The sequence below is a fragment of the Sander lucioperca genome, chromosome 17 (assembly GCF_008315115.2).
Source record: "Sander lucioperca isolate FBNREF2018 chromosome 17, SLUC_FBN_1.2, whole genome shotgun sequence".
NCBI classification, from domain to species: Eukaryota; Metazoa; Chordata; class Actinopteri; order Perciformes; family Percidae; genus Sander; species Sander lucioperca.
In genome coordinates this window covers 6,580,249-6,594,282 of record NC_050189.1, presented here as the reverse complement: position 1 = coordinate 6,594,282, position 14,034 = coordinate 6,580,249, and the positions used below count along the sequence as shown (strand labels likewise).

The following is a 14,034-nucleotide window of genomic DNA, read 5'->3' as shown; positions in this document are numbered from 1 at the left end:
TCAATCATCGACAACAAATCCAGAGCTATAAAGATAATTACAAAGTGCAGCATTAGATCACACCCACCAATGAGAGTGAAGGCCACAGCAATGATGAAGGAGAGCATATAGGCCCGCAGTGGCTCATCATTTTTCCCATAGCCCTTGGCAAAGACTCCAATGTATGGGTATATCTTGTCTCTGCACAGACACTAGCAGATAAAGCAGAGAGTAGCAATGTATTAATATGGGCATAATGTCAGATTTGGCTAAATTCATAAATATGTTAGTATAGATATGAAACATTTAATAACTTTTACAAATGCATTATGTTTTATTATGATGTTGCCCCTTTTGAAAGATAACTTTCACAGTTTTGCCAATATCATACAAAGCAATAAAAATAATTTTAGTAATGTCTCAGATTCGACTCTTGTCTTTTCTGTCATTGTGGTCAATGTCATGGTCTGGCAGTTTAGTTAATTTAATACATCCTTGAAAACATTGTGTCTAAATTCATCAAAAAGCTTTATCCTAGCAATGTACATCCACTGAGCCAGAAAAAATAGATGTCACAGGCAGATTAACATCAGAGTATGGCTGTTGTTTGTCACCTGAAAGATTTTAGGAGCTGAGACGAGGTAGCCAAGTGCAGAGGATAAGGTGGCTGCAAAGGCACCAACAATGACGAGGTAGTACCAACCTGATAGTTGGCCCATAACCTAGTTGGAATAGATATTTACATTATCATATTTCATATAAAACTTGTGAATTAAAGTAGCTACGAGGAACTTTTAAATGTTTCTGAAGCGGTTTCAATTTCCATATGATGATCATAAATACCTGTAACAGCAAACAAGACTAACAGTGAAAAGAATGCTATTTAGGGCTCGAGCACTGACATCGTCAGAGGCAAAGTCCCTATTGAAATTCAAATGTTTTGTTCTTTTTTCTTTCATCAGGTCCCAAGCACTGACAACCTTGGCTGGCGAAGGCCCTACTGGAATCGCTCGTGATTATTAGGGCCTGAGCACCGACATTGTCTTCGGCGAAGGCCCTTTTGAAATTCTAAATAGGGCCCGAGCACCGACATGAAGGCCCTATGAAATTCAAAAAAAAATTTCTCTCTTTCTTACTTTCTTTTTCTTATTATTCTATGCATTTGAGCGCAGAAATTAGGTTCTTGGGCTACTCAAAAACACATGGATATTGGTAAGCATGTCAGATGAAGACTTGAAGACTTGATGAAAGTTGCGATCAGATATGGGTCTCGGTCCTGGCTGGGGCAAATTGGCTCAATAGCGCCCCCTACCAGTTTTCAAAGTAAACACCCTTTACTTTAACTTCCACGTAGAGGCATGCTATTTGGTAGGCATATGTATCGTATCCAGACATACAAAAAAGCCTCTCGGACCCACCCCCTAAACCCAACAGGAGGTTGTATTGAAATTAATTTTCAGATTATGGTCAATTTCGACCATTTTTAGGGGTTATACTTAACAAACTCCTCCTGCAGATTTATCAGTTTTCATCTGGTTCAGTTTTATCATCAATGTGTGCATAGCAGGGCAGAATTTCAATATTTCCTTGCCAAACAGGAAGTGGTTTGTAACTAGCCTGTACATTGTCCAATCTGCCCCACACTGCTCAGGGTTTATAAGGGTCCTGACCTGAAGACATGTACATATCAATATTGAATTATAGTTATAGTGCCCCCTACTGGCAACAGGAAGTTAGTCATTACATTTTGATGTCCTCTTCGTAGCTGGTTTAACAGATTCACCTCAAGTGTTCAGGGAAGCCTTAATACCTTAATACTTCAATTTGAAGATTGGATTTTTTTGTCGAAGACCGTTACAGTCAACCGGCATCCTGCCAGTCCCCCCGTGCTGGGAGGGACGAGGGCCCATTCATCGCTGCTTGCAGCTTTAACTTCCTTTTTTTCTGTGATGGCCCTGCCCCAGTATCAGCCATAACTACAACGGATAACTTTTAAAATTTAATTAAAATACATTTAGGTTTATATAAAGAAATCTCCTGCTACCTTTTTTACCTTATACTCAAATAGGCTTTTCAGGTGTTACACAAAAATCTGTGACCCATTAGAATGTGTGACTGTAGAGCTGTTTATGGTTATTACTGAGAAACTACCAGTGTTTCCAGGTAATCTCTGCACCTCTGGAGGTTTGATTTAGTCTAACTTTAACTAATTTAGGCCAACACCATCTGTTCGGGAGGGAGAGGGTCAAGCCAGCCTCATCACCGTAAGACCAGACACTGGGTGGCTGGGCAGAGCATGGGACTGGAAGCTGCTGGCAGACTTGGACAAGAAACTCTGCTTCCCAGCTGAGATCGCAGCTACCAACCTGAGACCAGACCTTGTTCTGTGGTCAGCCTCGCTCAAGCTTGTTTACATCATCGAGCTCACCGTGCCCTGGGAGGGTGCAGTGGAGGAGGCCTATGAATGGAAAAGGCTGAGGTACGCTGAACTTGCAGCTGATGTGCAACAACAAGGCTGGAATGCGAAGGTATGCCCAGTGGAAGTAGGTTGTAGAGGGTTCGTAGCCACCTCAACATCTAGGCTACTCAGGGAGATGGGAGTGCGATGGAAGTCCCATCGGCAGGCAGTCAAAGACCTTGCCAGGGCTGCTGAAAAGGGGAGCCAGTGGCTGTGGATAAAAAGAAAGGACTCCGCCTGGGCCTTAAAGTGAGTTGATGGCATCTAGGGAGTAAACCTGGGATGCTAGGATTCACTGCTGAACACTCTGGAGGTGTCGTGGGCCTATCAGCAAAACACCTAAGAAGGAGGGTTCCCACTTGACAACCCAAAGTCAAGGAGAGGAGGCAGCTGAAGAAGCAATGGAGGAAGGCCAGAGAAGAGCAGAAGGAACGAAGCGCAGAAGGAAGGAGCAAACAAGATCACGCTTCTACAAAGATCCCTTCAAATTTGTGAAGAGTCTCGCCACCAGTCAATCCACCAGAGCACGAACTGGATATCAGTCTACCCAGATGGAGTGAGGTAGAACAAACTGTGCGTAGAGCAAGGGCCGCATCATCTCCAGGTCCCAACAGAGTTCCATACAGGCTCTACAAAAACGCACCAGATGTCCTGCAATTCCTCTGGAAGCTGATGAGAGTTGTGTGGCAAAAGAAGGAGATACCAATGTCCTGGCGGAGAGCCGGAGGGATTCTTATTCCCCAAGGAAAAGGACTCAGAGATTGGGCAGTTCTGCCAGATCAGCCTTCTAAACGTCGAGGGAAAAATCTTCTTCAGCGTGGTCGCTCACAGATTGGCAGGATACCTGCAAAGAAACAACCTGATTGACACGTCAATCCAGAAAGCAGGCATCTCAGGCTTATCCGGTTGTGTAGAACACGCTAGTGTCATCTGGCATCAGATCCAGGTCACCAAAAAGGAGGTAACAGATCTTCAAGTGGTATTCCTGGATCTCGTGAAAGCCTTTGGCTCAGTCCCTCACAACCTCCTGTGGACAGCCTTTGACTACTTCAGGGTCCCAGTAGCTCTCACAACCCTTGTCAAGGCCTACTTCGAGGACGTCCAACTCTGCGTGACAATAGCAGAGTACACGACAGCATGGCAACACCTGGAAGTGGGAGTCATGGCTGGCTGCACTATCTCCCCGCTGGCCTTCACCCTGGCCATGGAGGTCATCATCTGGGCCTCTCAATGGACAGTTGGCGGACAGTGAATAAGACCTGGGCTGAGGCTGCCACCGCTCAGAGCCTACATGGACAACCTCACAACTCTCACCATGACCAAGGTTTGCACTGTACGGCCACTAAGAAAGCTCCAGGAAAACATTGAGCTGGCTCGCATGATGATCAAGCCGAGCAAGTCCAGAAGCATCTCCATTATCAAGGGGAAGCTGTCAGAACATCGCTTCCACATTGGCGAGAAACCCATTCCAACGATCTCTGAGAAGCCTGTGAAGAGCCTAGGTCGGTGGTATGATGCCTCCCTTAAAGACAAAGAGCAAGTAGAACAGCTCAGGAAGGAGGTAGCCAGTGGCTTGGAGAACATCAACAGAACCCTGCTTCCTGGAAAGCTGAAGCTCTGGTGCATGCAGTATGGACTACTTCCACGTCTCCTGTGGCCGCTAACCCTCTATGAAGTCCTGCTCTTAAAGGTGGAAAAGCTGGAGAGACTGGTTAGCTCATATGTAAGGAAGTGGCTTGGCCTTCCCAGGTGCCTCAGCAGCATTGGGCTTTACGGCAAAGGGATGTTACACCTGCCCATTTCCAGCCTGGCAGAGGAGTACAAGTGGGCCAAAGTCAGACTGGAGATGATGCTACTGGATTCGAGCGATCCATTTGTAGCCCAAGCTGCCCCCATCCTGGCCACCGGGAGGAAGTGGACTCCATTGGTTGCAACTGAGCAGGCAAAGGCAGCACTCAGACACAAGGACATCATGGGCCGAGTGCAGGAGGGGAGGAGTGGTCTTGGCCTTGGGGCCAGTACACCAGCATGAAGCAAGGCTTCTCCATTTCAAAGACGCAAGCTGGTGGTCCAGGAGGTATGTCGGGAGGATGAAGCAAGAAGCCCAAGCTGTGGTTCAGGCAAAGCAAGGGCAGTGGATGGCATGGAAAGGAGTGCAGAAGAGGAAGATCTCCTGGAATGAGCTGTGGGCGATGGAGGCATTCAGGGCGAGCTTTACCATTAGGGCTGCCTACAATGTCCTGCCTTCCCCCGCAAACCTAAGCCAGTGGTATGCCAAAGACCCCACCTGCCCTCTATGTCCAAGTCCAGCAACACTGAAGCACATCTTAGTGGGATGCAAGACCAGCCTCACCCAAGGCCATTACACCTGGCGGCACAACCAGGTCCTAAAGTGTCTTGCAGCAGTGCTGGAAAGTCGACGGACAAGTGTGAATGCCCTTCCTCCCCAGTCATCTCGGTGGCGGCCAACACCATTTGTTTGGGAGGGCGAGGGTCAAGCCAGCCTCATCACCGTAAGACCAGACACTGGGCGGCTGGGCAGAGCATGGGACTGGAAGCTGCTGGCAGACTTGGACAATAAACTCTGCTTCCCAGCTGAGATCGCAGCTACCAACCTGTGACCAGACCTTGTTCTGTGGTCAGCCTCACTCAAGCTTGTTTACATCATCAAGCTCACCGTGCCCTGGGAGGGTGCAGTGGAGGAGGCCTGTGAACGGAAAAGGCTGAGGTACGCTGAACTTGCAGCTGATGCGCAACAAGGCTGGAATGCGAAGGTATGCCCAGTGGAAGCAGGTTGCAGAGGGTTCGTAGCCACCCTAACATCTAGGCTACTCAGGGAGATGGGAGTGCGAGGGAAGGCCCATCGGCAGGCAGTCAAAGACCTCTCCAGGGCTGCTGAAAAGGGGAGTCAGTGGCTGTGGATTAAAAGAAAGGACTCCGCCTGGGCCTTCAAGTGAGTTGATGGCATCTAGGAAGTGAACCTGGGACGCTGGGATTCACTGCTGAACTCTGGAGGTGTCGTGGGCCTATCAGCGAAACACCTAAGAAGGAGGGCGCCCACTTGACAACCCAAAGGGTGCCATCACTCAATTGACCATCCCACAGAGTCTCATCAGTGCCTCAAGTATGATTCATTGAGGGATATCAACATCTAGTCCTACACAACAGATCATATTACCATGAAATAAAAAGAAACAGGTAGGTTTGCATTTTTCAGCACTCATTCACGGTTATTACACAAACTAGCAGAAGTGTTTCCAGGTAAGACGTCAGTACAGTATTACCTTGAAATGAAGGGAAATGTGTGGAACATAAAGGTTGGATGTGTTTCAGCATTATAATATGGTAACTAGAAAATTCTGCGAGAAATTTTGACACTGTGCCTACTAATTGGTGCACATCCCAATAACACTAGCCAACAGTAAATCTGCTGTTTGACATATCCTGAAAAGAGACAGCAGCACAGCCTACAGTAAAGAGACTCCATGATAGGAGGAGTTTGTGTTTGATTTTTCAGAATTTTCGTAACTTTCATAATTTCTGAAATATTCAACGTTTTGCAGGCAAATTTGCCCCATTAAAGTGGATGGACAGAATGTTCAAATTTGACACAAATTCATACATTTTCACTATGTACTCATTCATACATTCACCGAGAAACTCCATTCAAACTTTAAAACATACATTCAGCGTAGTGTTCAACTTTCAAATCGTATTAATACATTTTAAAATAGTCAACCTTGTTTGAGGCTTTAAAAAAATTCCCTTCTGACATTTTTACATTAGTCTGTATTGGATGGAATGTTCAGACTGCATGACCCAACTGACAGAGTGATGAGCAGCCAATGCAAATTTCGTTTTTCCTTTGCTATACCATCCACAATTTTAACCCGTCACGTTGGCGAGTGTGCGGTGGAGAGAGATATTAAAATAGAGAGTGTGTGTGTGTGTGTGTCAATGAGTATGAAATAGCAGTAACGTAATAGCTTTGCCTGTGAACGTAGCAGTCCAGTCTGTCTAGTTTATCTGTCGCTGTCAGTGAATTTATGCTACAACTCCTCAAGATGCAAGCCATATTCCAGTGTCTTGCTTGCTACCTGCAAAGTTAAAGTTAAGGGGTTAGCCACGGAGCTAGCGACAACTTCAGTACAGGCTCACTGACTTAAGGTGGGCTGGCTTCAAGGTGGACCAGCTATTCACATTTTAGTGACCAAACTGCTCCTCCAAGTTTTACTTTAGTAATTGTTCCCAAACAACAAAGCTTTACGCAAATAATTGTGCAATGGCGCCACTAATATGCAAAAGAGCGTATGACATCATTTGCACCTAAGTGCTCTAAAAACCCAGGGAAAACCCTGCCATCTTATTACCGATCTGTAATAAAAAGTGCTATCTAACTTACAATGCGAGACGTGGTTGTCTGTCAGTAGCCTAAAGTTACATGAAATTAACCAGTTTTTATTTGTTTTCAGTCTGTGTTTGCCTACTATTTACTTATTGTCCCCCTGTTCTTTTGTAAAGGGTCCTTGGGTCCTTATTACGTTGGTTGCTACAACAAACTCTTGCCAATACTTTGGCTTGTGACACAGTGACAGTGACACCCGGTTTAGCTCAGTATAAATCCAAAGTAGGCTGTACTTACGAACTTAAGTTCCTCGTAGCCACTTTAAGGAAAACTGGCTCATTTTACAAACCCAGTAAATTTTGGAAAAAAAAGGCTATCATATTTTTATTCCATGACAGGCAAAAAGATTGAGTGGTACCTGTTGAGTGTTGGCCAGGCCATCTTGACAAGACTGTGACACGATACACTCTGTGAAGTTCCAGCCAAACTGACATCCCTGACCCATACAGACACCAGTTATGTTTCCAGTCAGAATGTCACTTATATTACCAGAGGCGTCCTGCACCACACACGATGCTGGAAGAAGGTGAAGATGTGATTATTTTTCTACAATTTGAGCCCATCAACTCTCTCATGCTCATGCAGATCACTGATGACACTGCTAAAAGTGTCGCTGCAGCAGATGCAATTTTGAGGACTGGTCCAGAACCCTGCAAGAGACTCGGACACATAAATTGACACACTTCTGCCGCTAGCTGGCGTTATAGCAGAAAATAAACACGTTTTACCCTACAACTCCTGTACCGTACATCCCAAATTAAAAAAAAAATATATCCATGCATTCCCAAAATGAAGATGAAACTTCTGATATAGGTCACGCCCATTCCACCCAGACTTTTATTGCAGTCGTGATTTATTGTAAACCTACTTTTACAAACTCCTCTTAGGCTGTGTATCCGATCTGCACGAAACTTGGCACATAGCATCTCCAGAAGGACCTGACCAAAAGTTATCAAAAGAATTTTGCTACGTAAAAATATGCGCAAACTTCAGCATACAGTATCTCAGCCAAAGTAAATGCTATCAACGCAAAACTTCAAGGCTCTGTACCACAATTGGCGAATATCGGCCATTAGGGGGCGCTATAATCAATGTAGACATATTTTGCTCTTCAACTCAGTGAATATGAATGGGAAATTTGCAATTGCAATTTCTCAGCCACAGTAAATGCTATCAACATGAAACATGAGATTCTTTTTTGGCATGCTGCTCTGAGGCTCTATACCAAATCTGATGAGGCGCTATAATTAGGGTACATGCATTTTGGTCTATATACAATGAATGCAATTTACTACAGATGTTGCAGCTCACGATTGCAATATTCCCTGAGTTTTGCCTCGCTGCCCTAGCAGACTTCACGAGTTGTCCGTGGCGACTCGCTCCGGGGAGGCTTGGATCCCATCATAACTGTTTGCATTTCTAGTTATTGTTTTTATTTGCTCCCATGATCGCTTACCACTGCGAGGGTTGCAACTGAAAGAAAACAGCAACAAAAGTTTATGGAATGCACAACTGTAATTATGCTCAGGTCTTGATGTGCCTGACAGACGGGGCAGTGATATTGATAAGCCTTGTAATTTACGCATTTACAGCATCGACAATTTATTGCCAGCTTTCCTTCCTGGATTTAGCAGCAGCGACTGTATTGCTTTTTGCCTCTGTTACGTATCTGTGTTTGTCATATTTATATAGGATTATTGTTTGCTCTTCTTGTGTAAAATATGCGGCTCTGATAGACGTTTCCATGTTTGCAAATGGTCATATGGTGCAAACTCCGCCCCTTTTATGTGAACACACTCGCCACTGGATTGGGAAAACCTGGGTTGACTGAACAAGTTGATAACCACCATCATGTTCCAACTTGTGTGGGACTGCGGTTGTTAGGTTTGGTGAAGCTGGGTAACGGAAATAAATCCAGGGCCTCTTAACCTTGCTTCACAGTATAGGCCTCAGATTTAGTGGTCGGTGCCACCCTGTATTTTTTGTTTAACACTTTTGTTAGAGAAGCAACTTTAGTCCCCAGTACCACAGTAGAGGATGTAATAAAAGCATGTTAAATGATTAGCTTACCAGCAGTTATAGAAATAACTAGATAGGAGATTGTAGTCCAGAAAATGGCCAGTAAGGTTCCTTTGGGGATAGCAATATTAGGGTCCTGCAAAAGGAAATCATACAGAAGTCAACATTCATGTAGTTTTTTTTTTATAGTGGATGTGATGTAAGAAGTATCTCTCTGCCTTCTTCGTCATCATACTTTGAGGTCTCCACAGATGTTGACTCCATACAGGATGCCAGAGACAGCGGGGAAGAAAAGGCCAAACATCTGGAAAAAGTTGCTGTCAGGTCCTCTCCAATTTGGTGCCAGGTTCGCTATGAAGATCTCACCTGGTGACAGGCAACAACAAAAACACTGTACTGTCTGCTGAAAAACTATATAATGCATATTTTAAACCTGTTGATGATATGCTGTAATAAAAGGCAGTAGTTTGTCCTGAGAAGCCTGAACTCACTGCGGTATCCAAAGATGCCTTGGGCCTGTTTCTCTTTAGAGGGCGGGATGACTGTGCCCACCAAGTAGTTGGCAAACGAGGACATGAGAGCTATAAAGAAAAAAATCTGGGCCTGAGAGACCAAGACAAATGAGTGAGAAGAAAAAAGGAAAAGCATATGATTAAAAGTAAAAGGTAGTGAGCAAATATAGTGAGTTGTGTCAGGATGTGCTCACCTTGGTCTCCCACTCCATTCCAGCCAATGAAATGAGCAGAAGAATAAATACTGTGATCACGCCGATGATACGGACGTCGTTCAAGTCATCGACAATGACAATACCAGATGCCTACAATAATATAACCAAATTATTCACACATAAGAAAAAAATAATGAAATATGAAAATGTATATGTAATACATTTTAGGTAAACATCATCGGGCCTTTGCTTAACAGTTTAACGTTTTGACGATAAGTTCACAGTCATTGATATACACCTTATAAATACAAATGTATTCAGTTCAGGTTTTGAAATTCTTCTTGACAGTTCATGAAGGATTCTTGCTTTATCGATTACCTATATTCCCAAGGGTTTTGGCAAACAAACTCTTAAGCATCTATTTTCTGAGTTGAAGCATATTAAGTACCCGCATCAGATTCCGGACCACCTCTGCAAAGCCAACGGCGTTGAGCGCACAGGCCTGAGAGTTGGCGAAGGAAAAGATCACCCCAATTGGGGCACCAATTTCAGGACCCAGAGAGCGGGAGATCAGGAAATATGGCCCTCCTAAAAATGACATGGAACAGAGACAAGGTTGTTATCATAGAAGACTATAGATATGTAGTTTTGAGTGGGGGTCAATTAAGCACTAAGCAATGATTTATAAAATTATACATTTATTTATATTTCCTATATTCCTTGAATGTAATTTTTTAGCATTCATTATCAAAGTGAATGGACTCTTAGCCACCGTAGCTAACCCAACTAACACTATTGGCTAACACTATTATCCAGCGTTTTCAAAGTAGAAACCCTGAGGAAACACATTAGAATATGAAAGAAAGACCGCAGTGTCATTGAACACCTGCATGCTATACCGTTCTTCTCCGGAGGCCAAGAGACTGGTAAAACCTTCAGATAGGATTTTGAACTCTTTACCAAGGTACCACACTTTACTTTATTATTTAAGAAATTTTGAGCGTCAAAGAATTAATTTCCTGCATTCTAAAACATTTTCAGGCATAAATTTATGGTGAAAACTTCTTAATTTTTGTCAAGGAAAATACAAAATTCTGCACTGTAAAAATTCAAATTTTTTAATTTAATGGAATATAATGCAGCATAACATTAGTTATGATTACAAAATATTATGAAGTGTAATGTTTTCTATTTTTTTTTAAAATGTTCGGTATTGTTGAATAGCCTGTAGGCCCACAGTAGTGTAACAGACTGCCCCTGTTCGGCACGCATGTGAACCGAGGGTCACTCTGCAAACAGAGATGCCATTGGGCTTTGTAACCGACGTCACTGACATTCTGGGACGTAAACAAGAGGGCGCCGCCATATTGTGAGGCCACATCGGGCGAGACTTAAAACAACCAGTTACCATAGTTACACGAAAATAATAGTGTCAAATAATGTGATAATGTCAAATAGTGTCGAAAACAATGTTGAAAAGTCGATTAAAAGAATGAAATGTACTATACAGAGACAAACCGGACGCAAGAAAACGGTACCTGGAAAAGATGGCATTGATCGGCAATCTGGATCTGTATGAGGTGCCTATAAGAGAATGTACTCGAGACCCCGACGATTTACCTCCTCTGATATTTCCAGATATTTTTGTATATTTAGTCTGTGGTGTGAGTGCTTATACCGAGACGTAGGTTCGTAATTTTAAATATATGGAAGCCCATGTTCAGTTAAAACATGGCTGGGCACAATGACTTGGAAGCCTACAAACTGCCGAGTTGTGAAAACACCGTATCATCTTGCTTACCTAACTTACCTGTTATTAGTGAAACACATCTTAAACAATATTTAATCAGAATATATATATATATTAGTGCTGTCAAACGATTAAAATATTTAATCGCGAATAATCGCATTAATGTCATAGTTAACTCGCAATTAATCACAATTAATCGCACATTTTTATCTATTCTAAATCCTTGATTTCTTTTTGGCCCATTATTTTTTCTCATTTTAATGCTCTTATCAACATGAAAAAGTGGATCAGCTTGCTTTGTGCAAATGTTTTAAGTTTGTTCTTAGTTGTGGTATCCATGTGCTTCTGTCTGAAGCATAGACTGTTAATATTAATATACAGTCTATGGTCTGAAGTCATCCATTGTCGCCTGGCTTTGACAAGGGGGCAGAGAATTTGCATCAGCTGTGTGCTTGGCCATAAAGTGGTATTTCAGACTGGACGTGCTGCGATGATAGCTCAGTTCACAACGACAAAACACACAGATCACTTTGGTCTTGTCAATGGAACCATTTGGCAACTTTTCAAAACGTTAACGTTAGCCTACTACTCTTTGGCCGGCTCGTAAGCCCAAACAAGTGTATGTGGCGTGCCTGTTGTTTTGTTTCCGGTCTAGCTAGATCCGGTGTGGTGTTGTAGTTTTTATAACGTTAGTAGTTGTTGCAACAGCATGTGAAAAAAACTACAGTTTGCTAGGCCAAAAAGAACGTTAATCTTGCATTAAAAATATTTACGCCGTTAAAATGGGTTTGCGTTAACGCCGTTAATAACGCATTTAACCTGGCCAGGTGTGAATGAAAAGGAGGGGGGTGCTTGAAGTGTCTGTGGGGGGAGATGAGATGTGCTGTAGTTGTGGGGGGAGTGGGCAGACCACAGGGGAAAGAGGGGGGAGGTGTGGGAGCAAGAGGGGGGGGCAGAGAGGGGGTGTGGGGGGTTGGTGGAGTGGTAGAAGAGGCAGGGGATGGCTGTGAACTAAACCTGTTAAAGTACCAGTTCAGCTCGTTTGCTCTCTCATGGCTGCCTGGTGTTGGTCTTCTTCTACCCGCACACCCAGTGATCTCTTTCAGCCCTGTCCACACCTCCCTCATATTGTTCTCATGTAGACTGGCCTCCAGCTTCCTCCTGTAGGAGTTTTTACATTCCCTCAGTTTATCCCATAGTTTGTGCTGTGCTTCCCTCAGCTCCTGTCTGTCCCATGACCTGAAAGCTTTCTTCTTCTCATTCAGAAGAACTTTAAGGTCACTGGTGATCCACGGCTTGTGAGTGGGAAGGCAGCGTACAGTCCGGGAGGGCATGGTGACATTCTCACAGAATTTGATGTATTCTGTGATGCAGTCTGTCATATTATTGATGTCCTACCCATGTGGTTCACAGAGCATGTCCCAGTCTGTAGACTCAAAACAGTCCTGCAGAGCCTCCTCAGCCTTCTGAGTCCACCTCCTCACAGTCCTTGTTTGGACAGGCTGCCGCTGGACAAGAGGAACATACTCAGGAGACAGTAAGACAAGGTTGTGATCTGATTTGCCTAGGGGGGGAAGGGCAGTGGCACTGTATGCATCCTTGGCATTAGCATACAGGAGGTCCAGAGTTTTATTGTCTCTTATGGGGCAGTTAACATATTGTTGAAAGTCCGGGAGGGATTTATCCAGTGAAACATGATTAAAATCCCCAGTGATAACCATGAAGGCATTGGGCTGCTGCGTCTGAAGTTGTGAGACAGTGGTGTGAATGACATCAGCAGCCGCATGATTATCATCGCACAACATGAGCGCACAGCTGCTCAATCAGCTGTTTATGAAATGTCATAAAGTCGTAATTATAGCTACAGTTTATCGGAAAATAGCTTTGGGCACACTGAATTTGACGAATTTACTGTTTATCAGACCCCAGATGAGACAAGAAGCTAACGTTAGCGAACGCTGCGGTCCCTCTGCCTCTGACACCCCGCTGCAGGAGACTCTGTATTAAAAAATTAAAAAATAAAAATAAAAGAGACGCTGTATTCCTCCAACACGCTGTATTAACGTTACTGTTTAAAACGCTTTCCAGGTTAGTGGGGATGCATACCGCTCAAAACCAACATTAAAAATGTAGTAATCTTCCATCAGCGTTTAGTTTTCTTGCTAAACTGTGTGTAAAATGAGCTGTGTTTCAGGTAACGGCACTCTAGGGTACCGTCTATTTGCTGGATTGTTCCGAGGTAACCGTCGGTGGCTAACGTTAGCAGATAAGCCCGTTGACAGCAACGGTCGGTATTGTTCATATTTATGCACAATGACAAATAAAGCAAACTTGTTAAAAAAGAAACTATACACTGTTTTCAGGTAACGTTACTGTTGACGTTCAAACAGGCCTGTGTCTGTGTTTTAAGAAATAAGGCTATATTTATTTTATTTTTATTTGTTATTTATATTTTACAGCAGAATTACAGCATCAAAAATGCATGCTGTATATGCCACCTCTCTGGAGAGGCCATCCCACACAGTTTTGAAGCAGGTGTGTTACCCACACACAGAGCACACAGTATCAACTGTCCAAACAAGATGGGGTATCAGTCATGAGGGGGATGCAAGAAAGGCCTACACTGAATCCAGAGCTGCATCTCACACAAACTTCAAAATCGAACTGCGTGGCTTCATAATTAACAGCAGCTTCCCTGAAATCGGAGCATCACTGGATGGCCTGACTGTGTGAATGCTGTGGGAAGGGCTGCTTGG

At 43.8% G+C, this 14,034-nt stretch overlaps 1 protein-coding gene across 1 annotated transcript in view; it reads right to left on the bottom strand.

Moving 5' to 3' along the window:
• The window catches only part of LOC116053342 (solute carrier family 12 member 3-like), a 136,326-nt gene that overhangs the window by 75,335 nt on the left and 46,957 nt on the right, over positions 1-14,034 (bottom strand). The window contains exons 7-14 of the mRNA XM_035993647.1: positions 9,977-10,116; positions 9,568-9,678; positions 9,353-9,464; positions 9,097-9,227; positions 8,913-8,997; positions 7,201-7,358; positions 594-701; positions 68-191 (exon numbers count right to left, since the gene is read on the bottom strand). Coding sequence (XP_035849540.1) covers positions 68-191; positions 594-701; positions 7,201-7,358; positions 8,913-8,997; positions 9,097-9,227; positions 9,353-9,464; positions 9,568-9,678; positions 9,977-10,116 — 969 coding nt within the window. The remainder of the gene's footprint in view (positions 1-67; positions 192-593; positions 702-7,200; positions 7,359-8,912; positions 8,998-9,096; positions 9,228-9,352; positions 9,465-9,567; positions 9,679-9,976; positions 10,117-14,034) is intronic.